Below are 26,733 nucleotides of genomic sequence, written 5' to 3' on the forward strand. Positions count from 1 at the left end.
AAAAACCCATCTAGTACATTGGGAAGGAATTCTGCCATCCTGATCTGGCCTACATGTGACTCCAGCAATGTGGTTGACTCTTAAATGCCCTCTGAAATGGACTAACAAGCCACCCAGTTCAAGGGCAACGAAATGGGCAATAAATGCTGACTCAGCCAGTGATGCCTACATCCAATGAACACATTTTTTAAAAATGACCAGGTAACCCGCAAAAACTGTCTCCATCATTGGGAGACGAGGATGTGAGCAGTTAAATGGAACAATACAATATCTCACTCCTTTCCTGCAATTCCTCATTTGAGCGGCATTGGCTTCAGTTAGAATGATGCTTCCACTCTCGTACATGTGATCCTAATGGCTTTGGAATTGCTGCTGGGTTGAGGTACCTGCCGCAGTGAAACTGTTGAAAAAGTGGACAAGACTCTCCGGGGTCAGTGAAATATTATATAGCCACAAACACCAGTGAAGAACACACAATCTGGAAACATCACAGTGAGAAATAATGGCTGATAGTGTTTGTTTAAATCAACAGGATCCTTTCTTAATCATTTCATACATGGGATGTTTTTGAAGAGAAACTAAAGGGGTCACTTGGAAAAATTTTCACTTCCAGCATTCTCCTGATCTTGTCTCTGAATTCATTGTTAGAAATGTAGCGGTTGCTTTACAATTACAAATTGTTCAATTTGAAAATGATTAACCCAGAAAGTCAACAAGAAGGCAGTGCATATCCCAGCACAAATGTGGGAATCTGCCCCATCAGGATTTTTGACGCTGACTCCATTAATGCCAAGAAAAGGCACCTTAATTCTAAGGGGGGAAGTTTTGTATAGACTTCATGAGGTGGACATATTAGGGATGAAGGTTGCTCATTGGAAAAAACAAAATGTTACTCCAGCAGCTCTCTTACAGGGCCAATATTGAATAATTTTTTAAAAAGCTTCTGATCTTCTCCTGGGGTCCAGGCCTCCTAATGTTTGCCTTGGTAAATCCCACTTACACTGATGATCAATGCACAATGCTGCTGACAACCAGACCCTATGTCCCACTGGAGGCCCAAGATTCAGAAAGTTTGATAATTAAGGATCCCACTACAAACTCCATCCATTTCTCAGTCGTTGTCAGTATTTAGTACACATGGAGACTCCATCCCTAACATTGCAGAGGGAAAACATCAAAAAGGCCAGAAACATCTGAGGTTCCATACTGAGTTGCTGACTCTCCAGTGAATTTTTATTGACGTTATGGTGGGAATACTCCAGAACGGTGATGGATTTTAAGGGCCATTATTTACACATTGAGCATAATGTTTCCCTGAAATGTCTACATCTCTGAGAAAGTAAAAAGTTGCCCACAGTTTGAGCTTTCTGTAGAAGCTGGCCTGTTTCTGTATCTTTCCCCTCTGTGTTGTTTCAAGTATGGACCCCAATCTGGAGCTGATTTGCAAGCGGCAGAAATTTTCTGTGAAAGGAAGAGCAAAATCCATCATTAACTTCCAATTAGAAAATAACTTTTTTGTTTTAATTTGAGAGCACCAAATTCATTTTTTCCAATTTAAGGGGCAATTTAACGTGGCCAATCCATCTACCCTGCACATCTTTGGGTTGTGGGGGTGAAACCCACGCAAACACAGGGAGAATGTGCAAACTCCACATGGAGAGTGCCCCAGATCCAAGTACGAACCTATGACCTCGGCGCCGTGAGGCAGCAGGGCTAACTCACTGCACCACCGTGCTGCCCTCAGAAAAGAACTCTTGATCCAAAACAGATTCCTCTGAAGTTTGTCCCAACAAGGAAGTCAAGTTGTAGAGAAAGTTCAGATTGCTGTAAAAAGAGGTGCATGCACCTTTAAAGTTCCATATCTTATATTGCGGTCAATTATTACTATCTAGATAGTGGTATGGGATAGTACGGGATAGATTTGTAGGCAAGGCTGGAAGCAGCAGGAGAGATGTACTATCTATAATCGCCCAGTTAAACCTATCTGTATGTAGACTTATCTTCAAATAAAGAATCTCAGTTAATCTTCCACTACTCATTTTGTATGATTGGTACCTTTGTGACAAAGAGATGAAGAGCATTACATGGTGGCAGGCTGACAGCACGGTTTTGAAGATTTGACTGAGAAGAACAGAAGGCTCAATTTCTTCAAATCCAGCAGAAGAAAATAACTGGTGTGAAAGTGAAAAACTCACCACGGACAAATGATTTGGCAGCTTTGAGGGAATCCTATACATGCTGACTATTCTGGGATTGCACTTCGCTCCCGCTAGAGCACCAATTTGTGGTAAATTTGTTCAATCCTGGGAGTAAATAGTTACAATCTAACCTAAATTAACCAGCAGACTTCAAGTTGTCTTGCTTTAAGTTGACCCCACAGACATGAAAATTCAGCCGGTAGGCTTATCAAGTAGTGAAGCAGAGAGGTCATTCAGGAGAAAGAGTTCAGACAAAAACTAAACATAACGTATTGACTCAGGTAAAGTCATGTTTTTGAGACCAGAGTTTTGGGCAATAAGTAAGGTATTGACTTTTACACAAGGTTAACTGTTACTTGTGTGTATATGACATTTCCTTGAAAGGTAAAGATAGATCATACTGGATGACAAAGGAAATTACAAGTTATCATAAAACAAATTGGGGCAGCACGGTAGCATGGTGGTTAGCATAAATGCTTCACAGCTCCAGGGTCCCAGGTTCGATTCCCGGGTGGGTCACTGTCTGTGCGGAGTCTGCACGTCCTCCCCGTGTGTGCGTGGGTTTCCTCCGGGTGCTCCGGTTTCCTCCCACAGTCCAAAGATGTGCGGGTTAGGTGGATTGGCCATGCTAAATTGCCCGTAGTGTCCTAAAAAAGTAAGGTTAAGGGGGGGCGTTTTTGGGTTACGGGTACAGGGTGGATACGTGGGTTTGAGTAGGGTGATCATTGCTCGGCACAACATCGAGGGCCGAAGGGCCTGTTCTGTGCTGTACTGTTCTATGTAAATAATGTATAAATATCAGGAGCAAGGTTTATTTAATAGCTTGAAAGATTATTATAAGTACACGAGAGGATTGAAAATATTTAGTGGTTATAAAAGAGTGCAGACATGAATACATGGGCATATGCAGGAGTCGGCTGTTTGGCCCCTTGAGCCTGCTCAACCATCTGATAAGATAATTGTTGATATGAATGTAGTCCCAATTGTACTTTCCTGCAATCCCTATACCCTTTGACTCCACAGGCTCACGAGCCCTCTGAGAGAAAACATTTCTCCTCATGGAGTCCATAGATTCCCTACAGTGAAGAAGGAGGCCATTTGGGCAGCACGGTAGCATAATGGTTAGCACAATTGCTTCACAGCTCCAGGGTCCCAGGTTCGATTCCCAGCTGGGTCACTGTCTGTGTGGAGTCTGCACGTTCTCCCTGTGTGTGCTCCGGTTTCCTCCCACAGTCCAAAGATGTGTAGGTTAGGTGGATTGGCCATGCTAAATTGCCCTTCGTGTCCAAAATTGCCCTTAGTATTGGTTGAGTAGCGTTACTGGGTTATGGGGATAGGGTGGTGTGGGCTTGGGTACGGTGCTCTTTCCAAGAGCCGGTGCAGACTCAATGGGCCGAATGGCCTCCTTCTGCACTGTAAATTCTATGATTTCACTCATTGAGTCTGCACCAACCTTCCAAAGAGAGCACCCTACCTAGGCTCACTCTCTGGTCCTATCATCACAACCCAATCAACACATTTTTAGATACTATGGGGTAATTGAGCATGGCCAATCCCCTTAACCTGGACATGTTTGGACTGTGGGAGGAAACTCGAGCACCCAGAGAAAATCCACGCAGACACGGGGAGAAGGTACAAACTCTACACAGTCACCCAAGGTCAGAATCAAACCTAGGTCCCTGGGACTGTGAGGCAGCAGTGCTGACCACTGTGCACCCCTCATTTCTGCATTATTATGGATGCCTGGTCAGCTCTCAACAGGACCAGGTGCCATAATATTTTTAAGTTTTAATGAGATGTGGAATGATTGATTCATTCCCGGAGTGATATATAAGACATAGAATCATAGAATTTACAGTGCAGAAGGAGGCCATTCGGCCCATCGAGTCTGCACCGGCTCCTGGAAAGAGCACCCTACCCAAGGTTAACACCTCCACCCTATCCCCATAACCCAGTAACCCCACCCAACACTAAGTGCAATTTTGGACACTAAGGGCAATTTATCATGGCCAATCCACCTAACCTGAACATCTTTGGACTGTGGGAGGAAACCGGAGCACCCGGAGGAAACCCACGCACACACGGGGAGGATGTGCAGACTCCGCACAGACAGTGACCTAGGCCGGAATCGAACCTGGGATCCTGGAGCTGTTAAGCGATTGTGCTATCCACAATGCTACTGTGCTGCACCAAATAGAGCTTGGTTACTTTCTAAAAAAAGCTTTTACAAGAAAAGAAAAGAAAATAATATTTAAACTTTTACTTCAGTTCTAACATGAGAAACAGGAGCAGAATTGGACTACTCGGCCCATCGAATCGAGTCTGCTTTGCTATTCAATCATTGCTGATATTTTTCTCATCCCCATTCACCAGCCTTTTCCCCATAACCCCTGATCCCTTATTAATCAAGAATCTATCTATCTCTGTCTTAAAGATACTCAGAGATTTGACCTCCACAGCCTTCTGCTGCAATGAGTTCCATAGATTCCCCACCCTCTGGCTGAAGAAATTTCACCTCATCTCTGTTTTAAAGAATCATCCCTTTTGTCTGAGATTGTGCCCTCTGGTTCTAGTTTTTCCTACAAGTGGAAACATCCTTTCCACGTCCACTCTATCACTCTATCCAGGCCTCGCAGTATCCTGTAAGTTTCAATGATTCCCCCCCCCCCATCCTTCTAAACTCTAATAAGTAGACCCAAAGTCCTCAACCTTTCTTCATATGACACGCTCTTCATTCCAGGAATCATATCTTGTGAACCAGCCAAGTGCTTTCAAAATAGTGTCCTGGTATCTTTCACACTCACCTGAGAGAATAGACAGGGCCTTAGTTTAACATCCCATCTGTCATGTGAGAGTACCTTTAAGAAATGAGTGTTTATCAAATAACTGCAGTGGAATGTACCTTTAATAAATGGGTGTTTTTCAAATAGCTGCAGTGATGTCATAGCTGTAGTGGAGCTGTAGTGTCTCTGCTTTACTTTCATTTTTGAGCTGGCAGCTACTGTGTGCGTTTAGTTTAGTTTTCAGAGTTGGAGCTGCGTCCAGCCAAACAAGGTGTAATTTTGATCTCTCTGCATGTAAAGAAAGTCTTCAGATCACTTGCTAATTTAATAGTGAGAACTGCTCTCAGTAGAGAATTTAAAATCTTCTATCTTTGTTGAAGAGGGTATTTGTCTTACGGATGTTGCTGGGAAAGATTAAGGGTTACTTATAGAGTACTGTATTCTTTGGGGGGAGTATTTGAGTTGATAGTTGCTAAGATGTTTACTGTGTGTTTATAAAATGTTAACTGGATTCATATTTTGTTTTAAAAGTACTTTAGATCTCTGTTGCATCACACCTGTAGAGTGGGCCCTTGTGCTCCCCATAACCAAAATCTATTAAAAGTTGTGGGTCAGGGGAACCCATGATACACTTTGGTGTTCTCGAAAGCCTGGCCCATAACACATCCAAAAGATGACAACTCCAACAGTGCAGGACTCTGTATGAGATTGTCAGCCTTGACTTTTTATGATCAAGTCCTGGAGTGGGGCTTGAATGCACAGTTTTCTGAATCAAGAAAGATTTCTACCAACTAAGTCACAGCCGACACACACATACACGCACACAAAATATCACAGTGGTCTGGAAGTAAATATGAATGCACTTTGAAGCAGCAAGTAAGATAGGCTGAATAGTGCCCTTCAGTGTTTAAATAATTCAAATCATGAAGAAAACTATACTATTTTCTCAGGTGATCTTCTACCAGAACAACAATAAGGGATTGGGGAACTTCACAGAAATTCTGTCCTATGAACTGTAAAAGATAGTGTTTCCTTACCAGGCACAAGGTGGAGCCCTCAGCTTGGACAACTCTCACAATAGCGATAATAGGGATCCACAATATAGAGAATGTTATCATACCCCAGCCAAATGCTGTTGCCCAGACAGGGTACTCAACAGGTCCATATGTTGGTGGGGTGAATGTTGTTAAGGACCAGATTAAGATGATCTGAATTAAATATTTGCACAAAACAGGATCAGGAAAGCAATGAAATAGACGTATCTGCAGAATGATTATTTTCAGTATTAATCATGAAAAGAAGTAACATCTCCTTACTCCCAGCAAACACGGAGAGATAAAAACCCAACAGACTCTCCACCACAGCCAGAAGAGCCAATTCTTTTTCCCAATCATCATCTCAATGTTGTTGATGAATCTGTTCACCCCTGTGAACAACAAGAAAGCAGAGAGACACAATCACTTAGTTTGCCCTGTCTTCGGGGAAGTTAGAAGTGAAGATGTTGAGCAACAACCCATCTGCAATTAAGAGGAAAGTGGCTGCAGTAATATTTACCCTGTACAACAAGTAGCGTAAACTAAACAAGAACAATGGAACTTCACGACTGATTGACAGAGAAGACTCCGCCTGCCTCGTTTTTGGCATTTGGAACCAATTGTCAGAAAATCTTTGTAAAGTGAGGACATCACTTGAATTCCCACCACCATACAAGGTAAATCTACCCAATTAAAATTATTGTTTACTTCAAGTTTCAACAAAGAGAAATGTCAGATCTTTAGCCATAGACTGGGTGAACAAATTAAAATAGCCTCTCTCCTCGGAGTTTCAAGCCACCAAAATTATGTCAGGACAGAATATATCTACAATTATATTATAGCACAAAAAACTCTTGTTTGGTTTACCAATATCAGTACTTGAATCCTAACTTTGAAATTCTAGTATTTTGTTATCTCTCTGTGGATTCATAATTATATAAGTATAACACGACAACTCTTTAATACCTGTTTATGAATATTGTAAGAATCAATTATAGATGACGTTATAACAATAAAGACTGTATCTGACAAATAAAGATAGTTATGACTCTACTCAGATCTACACACAACTTTTAAATCCACTTAAATAGATAATTTGGATACTCAAACAAATATTGATTTGAAGAAGATTACACTTACAATACAGTAAAATGTTTTTAATAGTGTGGAGTGGCTTTTTCTCAACCTTTTTTTCTATGTGTCTCAAGACTTAATGTCTCTCTAACTATGCTGGCCTTTTAAGAAACTTTAGCTGTTATAAAACAGACTGGTATTGCTCTTTGTTCTGTACAAAAATATATTTTTTTAAAGTCTTATCTCTTTTAACTGTGAAGTATTGAGGGTCAGTTGTTTACTGTCCAGAATGTCATGAGTTTGGTTTTCCAACAATAACAAGATCCTGCAATGAGTCTCTGTGTTTCATGTGTCTAGCTTTTTGGTAATGATTCAAATGTTGTCTAATGGTATTTAACGTTCACTTTATTAATCCGCTTAACACGTCAATTTCTTTTTTTCAATTTAGAGTGTCCAATTCATTTTTTCCAATTCGGGGGCAATTTTAACATGGCAAATCCACCTAGGCTGCACTCCTTGGGTTGTGGAGGTGAAATCCAGGCAAACATGGAGATAATGTGCAAACTCCACATGGACAGTGACCCAGAGCTGGGATAGAACCTGGGACCTTGGCGCCGTGAGGCAGCAATGCTACCCACTGTGCCACTGTGCTGCTCTTCAATATCTTCATTAAAAGTGTTACTTTCTTGATGGAAGGACTAGTTACATCAACGTAGCCATTTATTTGTCTTGATTCTTCTGAAGATCCATTCAAGCACTTATTAAAAGGTGTAATGATATATTTTTCTTTCAGTGTTTTCCCTGTTGAACTTACCATAGATCCAGCTTATACCAATCACTTCCAGCAGTGCGGCTACAAGAATGCCCCATCCAGCACTGAAATGATCTAGTAACTTTACCCAGTAAATTCCAGCCTGAAAAGAAAATGTGCTGCATATAAAAATGCCCTTCCAATTGGTCTGAAACACCACTTTACGACTTTTACTCAACGTTCAAGCAACTGATCCTATCTTGGCTATACTATCACTTTGCTATCACTCTGATCCACCATATATACAGTTGGAATGTCATTGTTAATGTGTGAGGTCTTTACACACACAGTCACCCCGACCCACATCCTGTGTCTTAAAATTGGCCCAGATGAATTATATAATCCATTAACATTGTTTTTATTTAAATTGTGAGTACCCAATTATTTTTTTCCAATTAAGGGGCAATTTAGCATGGCCAATCCACCTAACCTGCAGATCTTTGGGCTGTGGGGGCGAAACCCACGCAAACACGGGGAGAATGTGCAAACTCCATAAGGGCAATGATCCAGAGCCGGGATCGAACCTGGGACCTCGGCGCCGTGAGGCAGCAGGGCTAACCCACTGCGCCACCATGCTGCTCATCCATTAACATTGTTATGTGGGGGCAGCACAGTGGCACTGTGGTCAGCACTCCTGCATCACGGCGCCGAGGTCCCAGGTAACATTGTTACGTGGGTAAATACAGTAGCCAGTTTAAAGACTGGAACATATTTATGTCTCAGAAAGACCACATAATTCATCATTATTAAACCCTGCAAGGCTTGCTAACATCACAACTTTGCAGCATCTGATCGTTTGTTTCTCAACAATCTCAAGGATTTATTTTGCCACCAGACCTCGACGAGGAATTTTTTTCTTTAATTATTCATTCATCGGATGTGGGTATCACTGGCAGGCCAGCATTTGTTGCCTATGCCGAATTGCCCTTGAACAGAACAGTGTGCACGGCCATTTCAGAGAGAAGTTAAGAGTCAACCACATTGCTGGAGTCACATGTAAGCCAGACCAGGTAAATATAGCATAATTCCTTCCCTAAAGGACATTAGTGAACCAGGTGGGTTTTTACAGTCTGATTGTTGATTGATTGATTTGTTTTATTGTCACATGTACCGAAATACAGTGAAAAGTATTTTTCTGGGGCTGAGAGAACGTACACAGTACATATATAGTAGACAAAAAGAATAATCAACAGAGAACATTGACAAATGGTACATCGACAAACAGTGATTGGTTACAGTGCGGAACAAGGTGCCAAACAAAGCAAATACATAAGCAAGAGCAGCATAGGGCGTCATGAATAGTGTTCTTACAAGGAACAGATCAATCTAAGGGGGAATCGTTGAAGAGTCTTGTAGCTGTGGGGAAGAAGCTTTCATTTTTACAACTATGATAGATTTTTGATTACCATTACTGGAACCTATTTTTTTTGTGTGTCCCACATTTTTTATTAATTGAATTTAAATTCTAATAGTTGGTGTGGTGGGATTCGAACCCAAACATCCAGAAGATGGCGCTGAAGCGAGGCGACTCTCTGCGAGCTCTAATGATCTGTTGAGCTGCTCGCAGAAAAATACTTTTCACTGTACCTCGGTACACATGGCAATAAACAAATCCAATCCAATCCATGTCTGTAGTGCATCAGCCTGGGCCTCTGGATTACTCATGCAGTCACAATACCACAGCACCACCATTTCTCCCCATATTGTGTAGTTTATTTGTTCATGGGATATGGGCATTGTTGGCTGGAGCTGCATTTATTGCTCATCCCTGAGGGCATTTAAGAATCAATCATATGTAGGCCTGACCGGGGTAAGGATAATACTGAACCAAATTGGCTTTTCCGACAATGACAATGGTTTCATGGTCACCATCAGATTTTCAATTCCAGATTTTTATTGAATTCAAATGTTATTATCTGCCATGGTGGGATTCAAACCCGGGTCCACAGCGTGTTATCCTGGGTCTCTGGATTACTAATCCAATGACAATAGCATTGCAGCACTGCCTCCTCTGAGTGTTACCAACTGTGTCAAACTGATTTTTCCTCACACCAAAATAGAAGCTTGCAAACAATATCCTGCTGATGAATCTGAGGGTATGAACAAAGCTAAGTTCCATCTCTTTAACCTGACTAGGTATTCAGTAACAGCAGATAGGTTAAGTATAAGTCAGTCCCACAAAAATCACTGAACAATATTAAACAAGTGGAAAAACACCAGGACCAACTCACACAGTCCTTCTGCAGCCATTTGCTAAACATCTTCATTGCAGCAGCAAATTCACTCTCTGATGTGAATTTCACCCAATTTCTGGTCCAGTACCTCCTGGCTCTCAGTGACCAAACATTAACCAAGCTCAGAGTGAAGGAAAATGGAGCTGACTGCTCTGATTTTATATAAATTGCTGACGGCCTTTCACAGTCCTGTCTTGGTTTCTGGATTCAAAGAATTGTAACCAGAATTATGTATCAAACTACTGAAAGACAACAACATACCTGGGTTACACACTCAAGGCCAATAAAATAAAATAATAAGCAAACAGCAAGTGTCAGATAAAGACGCTTTGATTGTAGGAACTTAGGATATTGGTCCAGTAAAATTGTGAAAATTGTTTCTGTTGAGAAAAAAATGTTAAATGTGATTAGTTCATAATTTACTCAGTTCCAGAGATTACTGGAAAGACCAAATCCCTGCAGACCAGCGTTGCATAGAAGACAGGGACTGTGTCTTCTATGCGTAGCATTGGAGGGATCTGGTCAGGTCATCATCCCCTTACAGGATTACATGGCAGAATGCAACCTGAAGACAGGCTAGTATTTAGTGTGTACTTGCGCCAGGAACAAGAATCTGATAATCTCACAAATTGATAACATCAGAGTCTCAATTCTCATTTTTTTCTCCAAAACCATTTCCTGTGAACAGTTCTGAGAGGTTAGTGTTGCTGTGTCATGGTGGAGAGAGGACCAAACACCCCCACTTGCAGGGCATTTCAGCCTTTATTCCAGAACATCAGCGGCTGTAATCAGGAGGATAAAGAGAGGAATTGGAGGTTATCTCCTCGTGAGAAATTTCAGGAAGAGGGAATGATCCAAGCAATGGCCCATCCGAGGGGCAATGCCCTCCATATGACTGGGAGACTTAGTTTATCCTCTTACTTGGAGAGTTAAAGCCCTCTGTCAATGGGTGAGCCCTGTACTATAGAGATAAGGAAATTGAAGATTGGAATGAGGGCTGGGATTGAGTAAACAGTAGCCCATATCGAGAAAGTGGAACAGAATTTATGCCTTTATTGTGACTGTTGTCTCAAGCATGAAATGGGCATTTCAGATACGTGAAACATCTTCCATTTACAGAACAAAATCAAAACCAAGTCGGGATAGTAATAAAAGTCAGAATGAATATAATGTTCCCAGCCATTCCCTAAACGTCTTCATTGCAGCAGCAACCACTGTTCTTGCTGGGGTGCACTTCACCCAATCTGTGGTCCTTTACCTCCTGAACCCTAATGAGCAAAATCATAGAATTCCTACTGAAGTGTTGGCTAGTGTAGACTTGAGAGGTGAACATAGACTACCAACACTGAGGAAGGTTCAACTCTATTTTATTAACTAACTACTAACTAATTGACACACGAGAACTGCGGGTTTAAATGATGCTAATTTAAACTAGAGACCTAAGCCTTTTCTGAACTAGTTGATTCTCTCAGCACGTGGTGTGAGTCTGTGCTAGACTTGATGAGTTCTTGTTCCACTGAGAGGCAACACCCAGAATGAGTGGGAACCGTGATGCCCTCTGCCTTTATAGTGTGTGTATTCTAACTGGTGATTGGCTGCGGTGTTTGTGCATGTTGATTGGTCCCTGTGTGTGTCCATCAGTGTGTGTCTGCACCATGATATACTGCTGTATATTATGACACCTACAATGCAGAAGGAGTCTGTTTGGTCCATAAATTCTGCACCAACCCTCTGAAAGAGCACCCGATCACAGCCCACTCCTCTGCCCTATCACCGCAACCCCACCTAATCCATACATACTTGGATACCAATGGAAAATTTAGCATGGTCAATCCACCTAACCTGCACATCTTTGGATTGTGGGAGGAAACCGGAGCACCCAGGGGAAACCACGCAGTCACGGGGAGAACGTGCAAACTCCACACAATCACCCAAGGCCAGAATTGAACTTGGGTCCCTGGCGCTGTGAGGAATCAGTGCTAACCAAACTCAGAATGAAGGGAAGTGGAGCTGACCACCAGTATATTGCACTATTACTAATGACTATTCGCAGTCCACAGCAACCTCTGTGAGATTTTTGTCAATGTAGCAAAATTCACAGATCCAGGGAGCAGATACAGAGGTCTTTAAGGCACTAAACGGTTACAAGAATTACTCTGGAATTTTACACTGGGATTTTGATTGAAGTAGGAAGCAATGTTAAATTTCTAAAAGGAATTGTTCGGGCACAATTGGGAAAAGTATAGTTGTGCTGGGAAAATATTAGAGCCAAGGAGGAAAGGCAAAGATTCATCAGAATGATTGCTCGAATTAGAGGTTAAGCTGTGAGAAAAGGTTTGAAAAATTGGAGCTTTTTCACTGTAATAGAAAGAGTGAGGAGTGCTTTGGAGGATTTCAAGATAAGGAAATACAAGTTGTGTCAGTTGTTGCTGACTTGTTAGGGATACTGATGGAAAACTATCACTAAAAGATCAAAGGGAAAGCTTAGAAGAAATGTTTCCAGCATTCAAATGAGCTCTATCTTGTCATAATAGTTGTTGAATCATTGAATCCCCACAGTGCAGAGGAAACCATTCAGCCCATTGTGCCTGTACCAACCTTTCTACCTGGATCCAATCCCCACCCGATTCCACTAACCTTTGAACACTAAGGGGCAATTTAGCATGGCCAGCCAGCCTAAGCTGCAAATATTTGGACTGTGAGAGGAAACCGGAGTACTCGGAGGAAACCCATGCAAACGCGGGCAGAATATGCAAATTCCAGGCAGAACGTTACCCGAGGTCAGAATCGAACCCAGATGTGAGGCAGTAGTACTAACCATTGTGCCACCATGCTGTGAAAGATCCTGAGGATCAGTCAAAAGGAAATTAGATCAGGAAGAGTTTAAAAAGGGTACATAAAATAAGTGGAGAAATGAAATGATATTAGCTCGCAATGTTGTGAAGATTGAAAAAGGGGTCAGGAAGGGGTGTGTTCTCAGATTTATTCAGGTTTTATAATACAAATACACCTCGAGTCATTGAGGATCTTCCTGGATTATTCGTTGGAGGACAACTTGAATAATATAAAATGCGCCGATGATACAGTTCTTACTTCTGCTGGTAGGTTTCTCTAGCCAAATTCTGAATGAATACTGAAGGGACAGTGCGAAAGATTTTGGATAAATCAGTGAGTGAAAGTGAGAAGAAAGGGCTGAGCATTAATTGTAAGAAAAAAAAGTCCCAAAAGAAAACCAGACTCGAATGGAAGATCACAGTGAAGAATGAAAAGGCCACAAGCTAAATGCATTATGTTACCTAGAATCAGATGGAAAATGCAACCAAGAAAGAAAGCAAAGGATTAGAATAGGATAAGTTGCATTTCAAAAAATAAATAAGGTATGATCAACTTGAAGTTAGCTATGGAAACAAATCTGAGAGTCTGGGAATACTACATCACACTACAGGGCAGCACATACTACATCACATACTACAGGGCAGCACGGTAGATAGTGGTTAGCACTGTGGCTGCACAGAGCCAGGGTCCCAGTTTTGATTCCCTGCTGGGTCACTGTTGGTGCAGAGTCTGCACGTTCTCTCGGTGTCTGCGTGGGTTTCCCCCAGGTGCTCCGGTTTCCTCCCACAGTCCAAAGACATGCAGGTTAGGTGGATTGGCTATGCTAAATTGCCCTAAGTGTCCAAAAAGGTTCAGCGGGGTTATTGGGTTAGGGGGACAGGATGGAAGTGAGGGCTTAAATGGGTTTGGTGCAGACTCGATCGGCTTCCTTCTGCAGTGAAATGAAATGAAAATCGCTTATTGTCACGAGTAGACTTCAATGAAGTTACTGTGAAAAGCCCCTAGTCGCCACATTCCGGCGCCTGTTCGGGGAGGCTGTTACGGGAATCGAACCGTGCTGCTGGTCCCTGTTTGCTGCTTTCAAAGCCAGCGATTTAGCCCAGTGTGTATCTTCTATGTTCTATGTAACCAACTGCGACATATGGCAACAAATGTTGGATGATCAGTGAAGTAACACAGAGAAGATTTGAGGCTGCAATGTTGTGGTTTTTGAGGTGAATAATGAAAATATTTGGACAAGTAATCCTACCAATGAAGAGGTACTGATTAAATCTGAGAGCAAAGAACTCTGCTGATGAAGATCAGCAAGGGACGGTGGGCAGGATTCTCCATTTGGGAAACTAAAGACTAGATTCTCCAATTTTGAGACTAAGTACCGATGCCAGCGTGGGAACTGTGGTGTTTTGCGACAGAAAAAATGGCACAACTGGTACTTTGAATGGGCTAGCACCTTCGCCACGTGGAACTCAATAAATTCCATGGAAAATTGTGCTGGATTCGCCGTGTCCGTGATTGGTGCACATGAGGCTCACACGTCGCAGCACACTTAAAAGATCCTTTCTCCCCCCTCCCCTACATACACAATCCTAATCAACATGATGGTTGGAACGAGAGCATAGTTCAGGCACGCTGAGCTGGACACTCTCATAGATGCCGTGGAGGAGAGAAGGACACCCTTTACCCCAGCTGGAGGATGGCTGCCATGTGCCGCCTTTTGCCATGCCTGGGCACAGGTGGCAGAGGCAGTCAGTGCCATGGGCAATGTCGCCCGGACTGGAACGCAGTGCTGTAAAAAACCTCACGACCTCCTCAGGGCGTCCGGGGCGAGTTGGCTACTCCGTGCCCCTGGCACTAACCCCGCCACCTCCCATACACCTGTAACCTGGCCCCTCCCCCCATGGGACAGCAGAACTACCACCGCCATTTTTTCTGTCGTAAAACACCACAGTTCCCACACAGTCTCAAAATTGGAGAATCTAGTCTTTAGTTTCCCAAATGGAGAATCCTGCCCACCGTCCCTTGCTGATCTTCATCAGCAGAGTTCTTTGCTCTCAGATTTAATCAGTACCTCTTCATTGGTAGGATTACTTGTCCAAATATTTTCATTATTCACCTCAAAAACCACAACATTGCAGCCTCAAATCTTCTCTGTGTTACTTCACTGATCATCCAACATTCGTTGCCATATGTCGCAGTTGGTTACATAGAACATGCCAGAAGCCATGCCCGAACACCAGCCCGTCCCCCGAAACTCAGGATACCCTGAAACTCTGGTCGGAGCATGACATTGACTTTCTCCAACACCCTCCAACATCCCAGAGATGATCACCTCGGTTCGGCACATTAGTGGAGAGGCTCCTGGGACCCTATTTGGTGTGTTCCACACATCGCATCCGGTATACCAGATGGAGGTAAGAGGAGCCGAGGGGCTGGACGGTCGGAGGGCAAGCCGGCCCCAGGAACCAGCAGACGGGTCCCAGGCTTCTGGAACATCCAGTTGCAGCCACAATGCAGATGCAGTCAGAGACCCAGGGGATGATGGCAGGCATCCAGCATTTGCAGGCAGACCTGAAGGAGTCCATCCGTGTGCAGGAGCAAGGGGTGGTGCCGGTCATGGGTGCCACCCAGGCCGACATCGCAAGGGTGGCATCCGCGGTGGAGTCATTGGTGGCAACGGTCTCAGCTATGGATCAGGGTACCCACGGCCTGAGGCATTCTGCATTCTGTATTCTATGCAGTCGGTGGCTGAGGCCCAGGATAAGGCTGCCCTCTCACAGACAGCCATGTGTCAGAGCCACCTGGACATTACAGTGTCACTCCTCAGCATGGCGCAGTCACAGCAGGTCATGGCTGGGAACATCTGTGGCATTGATAGGTGCTGTCCGGCGTTGCACAAACATTAGGCAGGGTGGCCCAGTCCTAGAAGGAGGTGGGCCAGTCACTGGTTGATGTGGCACAGTCACAGCATGATGTGGTGCAGTCCCAGATGGAAATGGTCCACTCCCTGTGCTCGATGACTGCGAGCTTCCAGTCACTGATCGAGAGCAGAGGGGGCCTCCAGGACTGGCACGCCAGGTGGTGGGGAGCCTCAGGGGATGGCTGCACTTGCATCCCCGTCACTGGAGTAGCACGGGGGCAATCGGGCACCCAGAGGGAGGAGGAGGTGATGGGGCCTGTGCCGGTAACTCCCGCAGGGGAGGTGCTGGAATATCGCAGCATCTCTGACTTCCACCCGCCTTTCCTGTAACTGGTACATACAATGGGCAGCGGGCAGAACAGGGCAGCACCACGCCAGCTGGGGCACCCGAGCAGCGGCCGGGCGCATCCAGGCAGGGTCACCTCAGGGGACATTTGCTGCAGGGCAGGAGTCACAGCAGGCTGCCTACAGTCCTGTTGTACCGTCTGGGGAAACCACCTAAGAATAGTGTTAGGGTCCATAAGGCCTAAACGTTATTTGTCACGGGAGCAGAGCACAGTTGAGTTGTCGGGGTGAAGCAGGGCCGGCTCAAGGCACCGGCAACTCGGGCAGTCGCCCGGGGCGCCATGTGCTAGGGGGCGCCAGAGACTCGGGTCCCGCGCATGCGCAGTTGGGCCGGTGCCAACCAGCGCATGCGCGGTGGCCGCCCTCCCCCAGGGCGGCCCCCCCCTCGTTCCGCCCCCCCCCCCCTCGGTCCCCCCCCTCATGTCCGCACCCCCTCGGGTCCGCCCCCCCTCAGGTCCGCCCCCCCGCCCCCCCTCGGGTCCGCCCCCCCCCGCCTCCCCCTCGCCCCCCCCCCCGGACCCGCCCCCGCCCCCCCCCCCCCCCCAAGGGCGCCGAAGTTCAGCTTGCCCGGGGCGCCAGCAACCCTAGGGCCGGCGCTGGGGTTAAGGAGCAGACTGTATATATATTTCCGCACAATAAACACCTGTTACCAATGTTAAAACCTGCCTCGGTGCTCTGTCTGATGGGTGTGGGCTGGGTGGGAGCAGGGTACCAGTGTTGGCCCTGTGGGAAAACTGCTACCTCATGTGCAGCACGTGCACGCTGGCCCTGACATGAGATTGTGCGGCTTCCCCTGTCTGCCGGGCCCCATGTCGTGCTTATCGTCCCCCACCCCGCATCCTTGTCGTTGGATGAGGCCTGCCCTTACTCCTCATGGGCGACACGGTAGCACAGTGGTTAGCACAGTTGCTTCACAGCTCCAGGGTCCCAGGTTCAATTCGTGGCTTGGGTCCGTGCAGAATCTGCACATTCTCCCCGTGTCTGCATGGGTTTCCTCCAGGTGCTCCGGTTTCCTCCTATAGTCTACAGATGTGCAGGTTAGGTGGACTGACAATGCTAAATTACCCTTAGTGTTCAAAAGGGATGGGTGGGATTGGGGGATCTAGGAGTGGTGTGGGCTCAGGTAGGATGCTCTTTCCAAGGGCCGGTGCAGACTCGGTGGGCTGCACAGCCTCCTTCTGCAATGTAAATTCTGTAATTCTATGATTCCTCCCCATGCCCCGACCATTCCCAGTATTCCCTGCCCAGGAATTCGACAGGACCATGTGTTGGACTGGCCAGCTCGCATGCAGGGATCATCCAGGTGGAAGATGCTACTGTGTGCATGAGTCAGACGTTGTCATACGATGTAGAGCAGCAGAGCTCATCGCAGAGCGGGTGTCATCATCGTCCATCCCATGGACCAGACCACCTATCACTGCCAACCCAGGGTCCCCAGCTCGTAGCGCTGCAGGTACGCATAATGGAGGGGTGTACAAGTGGGCAGTTTGGCGGTGTGGGAGGTGAGGGTCTGTGGGTCTGTGATGTGCTGTCCATGTCCCTGGCCAGCACCCCCTCCCTCCTAGTCGGTGAACCTGGAAGCGATCAGAGCGTCCCATGCATGCTGGCCCTGATGATGACGTTGTGCGGCCTTCCCTGCCTGCCTGGGCCCCATGTCCTGCTCGGGCCCTACCTATGTCCTGCTCATCGTCCCCATCCCCCGCATCTTAATCGTTAGACAAGGCTTACTCTTCCTCCTCCAGTGCATCACCCTTCTGCTGCACGATGCTGTGGAGGATGCGGGCGACCCACTCAGCATCATACTGGAGGCCTTTCAGAGCAGGCCAGGCACCTGAAGCGCATCTTGAGGATGCCGAAGTACTACTCGATCACACTCCTGGTCACTGTATGAGCGTCGTTGTAGCCGGTCTCGTCGATCTTTGGCCTTCGGATAAGTGTCATCAGCCACCTTCAGCAGGTAACTCTGTCGCACAGAAGCCAACCCCTCAGCCAGATGGGATGCCCCTCAAACATATCAGGAATCACCGAGTGTGCCAGGATGAAGGAGTCATGCACACTGCCCGGGTATCGGGCACACAGGTGCATGATGCGCAGCTGATGGCCATAGGCCAACTGGATGTTCATTGAGTGGTGATCCCTTTGGTTAGTGTAGAGCTGACTGTTTTCCCCGGGTTCTCATAGGGTGACAGCATCCAGTCTATCACCCCGTAGACCCGGGGTATCCCGGCGATGGCAGCGAAACCCGCTGACCAGGCACCCTGATGGTTTCAGTCCACACCAAAATTGCTCCACCTGGGCATGTAGGGCCTCTGTGATGATGCCTGTGCGCTGAGGTCTGTGAAATCCCGGACAGGTCTCCATTCAGCGCCTGGAAGGACCCCATCGCGTAGACGTTCAGGGCGAACTTGCAGTGTTACGGTAAGCCTACTTGTGACAATAATAAAGATTATTATACCTTGACGGTCACTAGGAGTGGATGTCCTCCCTATATCCCCGCAGTGCTAGGTATGGCATCATCTGGCAGCTGCGTCGCACTGTCTCTCTGCTCAGCAAGAATCTCCGACGATATACCCGGTCTGGCAGATCCTTGAATTGCAGGCGGTGCCAGTACACATGAGGTCTCTTGCGGCGCCTCCTTGGCACCTCTTCTTCCTCGGCCTGTTGGGTGACTGGCCCCCCAGCCTGTACGGCCACCACCTCTGTGTTAAAAAGGGTCTTTTGTTTTATGGATGTTAATAAGGAAAGATTAAGGTTTACTTATAGAATATTGTATCTGTGGGGAAGATTGATGTTGATTGTTGTTATGACATTGACTGTGGGTTTATAAAGTGTGGACTGATTTCAGAAATAGACACTGATTTAATTTAAAAGTACAGTGGATCTCTGGTGCATCACACCTGTAAGGTAAGCCCGTGTGGTCCCTATAACCACAATCTATTAAAATTTGTTGGTCAGGTGAACTCCATGATACACATTGGGGTTTGTCATGTGAGAGTACATTTAAGAAATGGGTGTTTCTAAATGGGTATGTATATAAATATCTGTAGTGAGAGTACCTTTAAGAAATGGGTGTTTACTACTGCGTGATGTCAGAGAGTGGGTGGACCTGGGCTGTCTGTCAGCTTTTTACTTTTGCTTTAGGCTTTTTGCTGCAGGGGGGGTTTGGTTTCATTTTAGTTTTGGAGAAGCTGCAATTACAGTAGGATGCATATGGATCTCTGCAAGCTTATGAATGTTCATTCACTGATTTCAACGTGGTAACTGTTCTCAGTAGTGAAGTTAATCCTGATGTCTTTCTATTAAAAGGTGTTTTTATATCTTATGGATTTTAAAAGGAAAGTTCAAGGATTACTTCGTGGTGTATTCTTGGGGGTTGTATTTGAATTGATGGTTGCTAAGATGTTCACTGTATGTTTTAAAAAGGTTAACATAAGTTCATGGAATAAATATTGTTTTGCTTTAAAAAAATAGTTTTCCATTTCTGCTGTACCACACCTATACAGTGGGCCGTGTGCTCCCCATACCACAATCTATTAAAAGTTATGGGTCAGGTGAACTCCATGTGCTGTACTGTTCTATGTTCTATGATACACTTTGAGGTTCTCCAAACCCTGGCCCAGAATGCACTAGGGGCCCTCCGGGATAAAAGTCTATCTATTGGATTGGCTTAATGAACTTAAAGACAGTGAGGGGTGAGCATATTGTGGTTACTTTTCAGGTGTGGTATCCCAGTTTAAGTGGGGAGTGTGCTGTGGACAATGGCTCTTTCAGAGGCTCTGAAGTTTTGGCGGGTAGAGACGGTCACACTCAGTACCTTATGGTCAGAGACGAAAAGCAGACTGTTAGATTTGGCAAAAACATTGCAGTTAACATTAATTGACAAAATGTGAAAAGATTAGGTAATTATGGTGGTGGCTAAGCATTTAATGCTGCCTGAGATACAGTTTGACTCATTGGAAATGGCAAAAATTCAGTTCAAAATTAAACAAATGGAACATGAGAAAGAATTAAAGTAGCTTGAATACGAAAGAGAGGAAAAAGAAAGAGAGAGCGGAAAAAGAAAGAGAAAGAGATAAAGAGCAAAAAGAAAAGGAGAGAGAAGAAATGAGAAAATAAGGAATAGCACTAGCAGAACAAAAAGAAAGAGAAAGGGAGATACAGATCAGGGAAAAAGATAAAAAGAGAGAATTTGAACTTTAGAAAATGGCCATGAAACATGACAGCCAGTTAAAATTGGCAGATGTAAAGGGAAATGTACAGTTGGATGATAGTGATGAGGATAGTGAGAAAGAGCATCAAAGTCAAAGGCTTGATGGGAATCTATTTAAATATGTCCAAGCTTTGCCAAGATTTGATGAGAAGGAGGTAGAAGCCATTTTCATTTCATTTGAGAAGGTAGCTAAACAAATGAAATGGCCATCAGACATGTGGGTATTACTGATTCAAACAAAGCTGGTAGGTAGGGTTGGTGAAGTGTTTGCATCACTACCGGAGGAGGTATCTGAGATGTATGAGGAGGTGAAAAGATCCATCTTAGGTGCACGTGAACTAGTGCCTGAAGCTTACAAACGTTTAGAAATTTAAGGAAAGAATTTGGTCAAACATACATGGAGTTTTAAAGGCTCAAACATAGTGGGCGCGATTCTCCGGACTCACAACGGTTCGGAGAATAGCGGGCGTCGCAAATTTTTACGGCGATGCTGTTCCGACGCCCTCCCGCTATTCTCCGAACCACGCAAAATCTCGGAGTCGCCATTCCCGACAAACGCCTCCTTCCCGCCCCCGACACGACTAGATTCGCCACTAATAGCCCCCCCCGCTATTCACCGGCCCGGATGGGCCGAAGTCCCGACATCATCGCGCCCTGTTTGCACGGCGTGAAACACACCTGCTATTTAAGTTTGTCAACCAGTCGGGCTGGCTGACGACAGCTTGGAGGAGGTGAGCGCACCGCTCAGCAGACCGCTCAGCGCACCGCTCAGCGCACCGCTCAGTGCACCACTCAGCGCACCGCTCGAGTCTGGCCACAACGGAGAAGGCATCCCTGAGAACGGGAGGGGGGGTCCAGAGCGGGGTCAGTGGGGGAGACGGGGGGGGGAGGGGCAGTGGGGGGGACGGGGGGGCAGTGGGGGGGACGGGGGGGAGCGGGGGAGATGGGGGGGAGTGGGAGTGGGGGGAGTTAGGTAGAGAGTGAGCGAGTGAGCCGTCCAACCCCGTAACAAAATGTCTGCCACCATGCCATGGCGTGCCGGTCACGAGGACATGGCCGCTGGTTGCCCTGTGGCTTACGGCCACAGGCCACTGACGCACCCGTGAGGAGGACATAGTTTACTGGCCATTGGATGCAGAAAGTGACCAGGGGTTAGGCTGCCCGCGTGTCAGCAGCGCGATCAGGCCACCGGGACACACAGGTATCCCGTGGCAGGCGGCTGCCGAGGTGTCGACTAACCTCCGACTAACATGTCCCATTTCTCTGCCCCCCACCACCCTTCTGTAGGTTAGCACAATGTATGTGAACAGAACGCCTATGTTCTGCGCAGTGGTTGGGGCCGCTGCACTGCATTTGGTGATGCAGCAGCATCCACACCCACAACCCGCAGTGGATGCAGGGCCAGCTGCAGCAGCAGAGGGAAGGGCCGAGTCGACAAGCAGCATGGGGAGGAGGAGGAGGAGGAGGAAGAGGAAGAGGAGAGAGTGAGGGTGCAGCCACGGCGCCAGAGGCGACGACCAAAGCCGAGGGTGTACCGTGACGGGTCTCTTTCCTAACAATGATGGACATCATCTTCAGGAGGAGACTCCGGCTGAGTAGGCAGCCGGTGATACATATCTGCCAACTCCTGTCGCACCTCGCCCCACGTGGAACGGGGGGAGGACACGCGATCCCGGTTGCCATCAAGGTGACGGTCGCTCTTAACTTCTATGCTACCGGCTCCTTCCAGTCTCCGAGCGGGGACCTCTCCGGGATCTCCCAGTCATCGGTCCACAGGTGTATCCGGGATGTGACCGACGCCCTCTATGCCATCGCGGACCGCTACATCACCTTTCCCGAGGACCAAGCAAGTCAAGACTCACGAGCTCGTGGATTTGCCAGCATGGCCGGGATACCGAGGGTGCAGGGGCAATCGATTGTGTTCACGTCCCCATGCGCCCGCCTGCAGGGGACAGGGACGTGTTCACAAACAGAAGGGGGACATACTCCATGAATATCCAGGTGGTATGCGACCCCCACATGAGGATCATGAACGTCTCTGCAAGGTTCCCAGGGAGTGTGCATGACTCCTACATACTGGCGCAGTCGTTCATCCCTGCGATGTTTGAGGGACGTCCCCCCCCGGCTGAGGGGCTGGTTGCTAGGCGACAGGGGTTATCCGCTGAGGTCTTGGCTGATGACGCCTATACGGAGGCCTCAGACCAATGCGGAAACACGATACAACGAGGCACATGCAGCAACCAGGGGTATGGTGGAGCGCTGCCTTGGCCTCCTGAAGATGAGATTCAGGTGCCTGGACCGCTCCGGAGGGGCCCTGCAGTACCAGGCCGAAAGGGTCGCTCGCATTGTTGTGGTCTGCTGTGCGCTGCACAACATCGCGATGCAGAGGGGAGATGACCTGCTGCAGGAGGCGGAGAGAGAAGCCAGTGGCAGTGGTTCCAGCACAGAGGAGGAGGAGGAGGAGGAGGAGGAGAGGGAGGAGGAGGCGGCTGGTGGAGTGGCGGGCACAGCACGCAGACACGACCCAGGTGCTGGTGATGTCCAGGAGGCGGCACGACAGACCCGGCGAGGACGGCGGGCATGCGACGCCTTGGTGGCAGCACGGTTCACGCATCACATGTGACGTCCCCGCTGAACACCAAACCACCACCTGCATCGCTAGTCGTGCAGAGGGTCAACACACAACTTCCACCACCGCAACCCCCCCACCCCCTCTCAATGTACCCTGCTCCACTTCGACATCACCCTTACCACTGGGTCCAGACGGTATGGCACAACATTGATGGCTGTGTCAGCGGGTGTGATCAGTGCCATGTGGAATGATGACAGCCCGCTCTGCGATGAGCTGTGAGCTCAGAATCGTTAGACAGAGTCTGACCCATGGCAATAGCTGAACCATCCACCTTGGTGGCCGCTGAGATCGTCACTGACACTCCATCACGTACCCGCGTGGGCTAGCTGTGGGAGGGGTTGGGGGGGGGGGGAGGGGCAGGGACTGCACACCCGGCACCGAAGTTTCACCACTCATCAACCCCAGCGACACTCGGTCACCATCACAAATCCTGTGGCTGTGGAACAATCACACGGTATTACAAGTAAGGTGGAACAGTGCGTTTAATGTTAACAATTATTTACAGGTGCCCTAGCCCCTACAACTAAACTGTGCCCTTCACCCGTGCCAACTTACTCAGTGTCTATCTTAGTTGCCTTACGGGCCCTACCACTATGTCTAAGTGACTCCCCAGATGATACAGCAGGAGTGGAGGAGGATTGCTGCGAATTGCCCCCCTCGACTCGTTTCTCCTTGGCCAAGCCTTTCCTGGGGCGACCCGGCCTTGATGGGCCAGGCTGCTCTGCGGGCGTCTCGGGTGACGTTGTGCCACCCTGCTCTGCCTGCTGCCCACCCGATGCACCAGGGATGGGCCGGGGGGAGGCCGAGAATTCCGGGACGTCCCGTGATGGACTTAATGGGACGGGCTCCGAAACCTCCTCCTCCCTCGGGGAGCCCGGTGGCCCCCGGGCCTCACTTTGGGACAGAGGTGCGAGCGGGGAGGTGCCCCGTCGCACCACCGACACCTGGCGCTGCCAGTCCTGGAGGCCTGCAATGGTATCCACCAGGATCCGAAGGTTTGCAGAGACGGAGTCCAGGGAGTTAGACATTCCCGCCAGGGACTGAGCGATCTCAACCTGTGAGTGCACGACGCCATCCAGCACATGTGTCAGGCGGTTGATGCTCTCGGCGACTGACTGCTGCGACTGGCCAATGACCTGGTGAGACTGGGCCAAGGCCTGCAGGGCGCCGGCAATGTCGTTTTGCCTCTGGCACATTGCTGCCTGTGAGAGGGCAACCCTGTCCAGGGCCGAGGATGACGCGTGCATATGAACCCCAATGCCTTGTATCACCTGACCCATTGCCTCCACCACGGATGCCATCCGTGCGGTGTCGGACAGGGTCTCTGCCATGAGCGGCACCACTCCCTGCTCATGGACGCGGTTCGACTCCTTTAACAGGGTCTGCAGAGTCTGGAAGGAAGCCCTCATCCCGTCGTTGTCTCCCTGGGTTTCTTGAGGCATCGGCTGTGCGGGTGGGTTGAGAAACTCCAGGAACTCCGAAAACGTCTGGGAGCCAGCTGCATCCTGGGCCTGGTCTGGCCTCCGCGAGTCCGGGCCCTCGGTTGCTCCGACCTCCACCTGCTGTACCTGCTCAGCTGTGATGTGCAAACCAGACTGTGACCCAGGAGACTCATCACTAAATAGGCCCGCCGGGGTGAGTGTCTCTGGGATGATGGATGTTGTGGGAGATAGCAGTGCCGCAAACCCGATGTTTTCGCAATTTAGCCCCTCCTCAATGGTGTGGGGCCGCTCAGAGTCCGGAGGGTTATCCCTGGCCATTTCCGTGGCTTGTGGTCTCGCCACCCTCTGGGCGTCCTGATCCGCAGATTGGGTTGGGGTGGATGGGGCTCCCCGCTGATCGGGCACCCTCTGTCGTGCGGCCCCGGGTGAGGTGGCGGCAGATGCCTGTGTCCGTCTGCAGCCAGACGGCCCTGGTTGTTCGGCATCACGTCCTAGGGAAGAGAATGAGACGTGTTATTTAGATTTGCTCGGCAGGCCGCTGGACGGTCCCAGTGGGCAGCGTGTGAAGGGACAGATGATGGGGGAGGTGTCCAAGTGGGCAGGGTGTGTGAACGGACAGAGGATGGGGGAGGGGTGGGTGTTTGTCAAGGAGGGTTGTCTCACTTGTTGCAGCTCCGCCAACCTCGCATAGCGTGACATCCCGGGTGGCAGACCCCCCAACTAGGTCCAGTGCCCTCTGCTCAAAGGTGGTGAGGGGGGGCAGGTTGGGCGAACCCCCTCCAGTCTTATGCCGCTCACGGTTGTTGTGAGCGGACTTGGCCTGTTGGGGGAGGGTACATAGGTAGATCATTACAATACGGCAGGTATCAGCAGTCCGTTCAGATACTGGCACAGTTTGGGGGTCAAGTTGTCATAAGACGATTGCATCTCTCCACGGGGCCAGAGCGCTGGGTCTGTGACAACTTTGTGACCCATCCTCAAATAACTCTGGCCCAATCCCCCTCCACCCCCCGTGCCAGGGGGGGGGAGGTGGGTGATTAGGTAAAGGGGGGGGGGGGGAGGGATGGTTGGGACCAGGGGGCACCTTCTTGGCACTTACCCTGGCAGCCCTGGTGAGGTCGTGTAGCTTTTTCCGGCACTGCTCTGCAGAGCGAGGGTTCTGCCCCACAGCACTGACGGCAGCGGCCACCTCACGCCAGGCCTGGCGTACCGCACTGGCAGGTTGGCGATGCCCTCTCCGCGGGCGGAGGATGCCCCTCCTCTGCTCGACAGCATCGAGCAGAGTCTCGACATCGGCCTCCACAAAACGAGGTGCAGCTCTCCTGGACTCCGACATCATGGCCGACAGATTCTGTGCTCGCCCGTGCCTTTTTACGATGTCGGGCGGCGTCACGTGGGCATGTTCGTGTCGTCGCCACGTTCCGTCGTCATCGCGCACGTGATTGACGCGGCCGCGTTGCTAGCCCATCTCCCGGAAGTGAATACGTCGGGAAATGGACCCTTCACGACCGTCGTAAAACGCGCCCGTTTTTTACGACAGTTTTGCGATTTTTCGCGGGTGCGGAGAATCACGCCCAGTAATTTTGATAGGTGGATAAGGGCTTTGAAAATAGATCAAACATCTGAAGCTCTCAGAGAAATTATACTTTTTTTAGTAGCCAATTATTTTTTCCAATTAAGGGGCAATTTTGCGTGGCCAATCCACCTACTCTGCACATTTTTGGGTTGTGGGGGCGAAACCCACGCAGACACGGGGAGAATGTGCAAACTCCACACAGACAGTGACCCAGAGCCGGGATCCCGGCGCCGTGAGCCGGTTATGCTAACCACTAGGCCACCGTGCTGCCCTGAGAAATTATACTTTTGGAGGAGTTTAAAAATTCAATTCCTGATGTAGTGAGAACTCACGTGGAAGAGCAGAGGATTAAAACTGTGAGATTAGCAGCAGAAATGGCAGATGTTTAGGAATTAGTTCATAAACAAAGCTTGGGTTTTGACATCAGTTTCAGCCTGTGAGGGATTGAAACTGTGGACATGAGAAATACTCAAGTGGTGAAGGTAAATGTGATCCGATGGGAAAGAATAAGGAGTGTACGGCAGGTTAAAAAGAAATCCAGGAAGGTGGAAGGGACATGAAAATTTTCAAATGTTTCACTGTAATAACCTCGGCCATGTGAAGTAAGAGTTGAAGGAAAAGCACTGAGAAGGCTGATGTGGT

General features: G+C 48.2%; 1 protein-coding gene across 1 annotated transcript in view; it reads right to left on the reverse strand.

Moving 5' to 3' along the window:
• Window positions 1-1,323: 1,323 nt before the first annotated feature.
• Window positions 1,324-26,733, reverse strand: part of LOC119951483 (sodium- and chloride-dependent neutral and basic amino acid transporter B(0+)-like) — a 68,471-nt gene continuing 43,061 nt past the window's right edge. The window contains exons 10-14 of the mRNA XM_038774694.1: window positions 10,396-10,514; window positions 7,904-8,003; window positions 6,298-6,407; window positions 6,019-6,189; window positions 1,324-1,461 (exon numbers count right to left, since the gene is read on the reverse strand). Of these exons, the coding sequence (XP_038630622.1) occupies window positions 1,324-1,461; window positions 6,019-6,189; window positions 6,298-6,407; window positions 7,904-8,003; window positions 10,396-10,514 (638 nt within the window). The remainder of the gene's footprint in view (window positions 1,462-6,018; window positions 6,190-6,297; window positions 6,408-7,903; window positions 8,004-10,395; window positions 10,515-26,733) is intronic.

The sequence above is a fragment of the Scyliorhinus canicula genome, chromosome 17 (genome assembly GCF_902713615.1).
Source record: "Scyliorhinus canicula chromosome 17, sScyCan1.1, whole genome shotgun sequence".
NCBI lineage: Eukaryota > Metazoa > Chordata > Chondrichthyes > Carcharhiniformes > Scyliorhinidae > Scyliorhinus > Scyliorhinus canicula.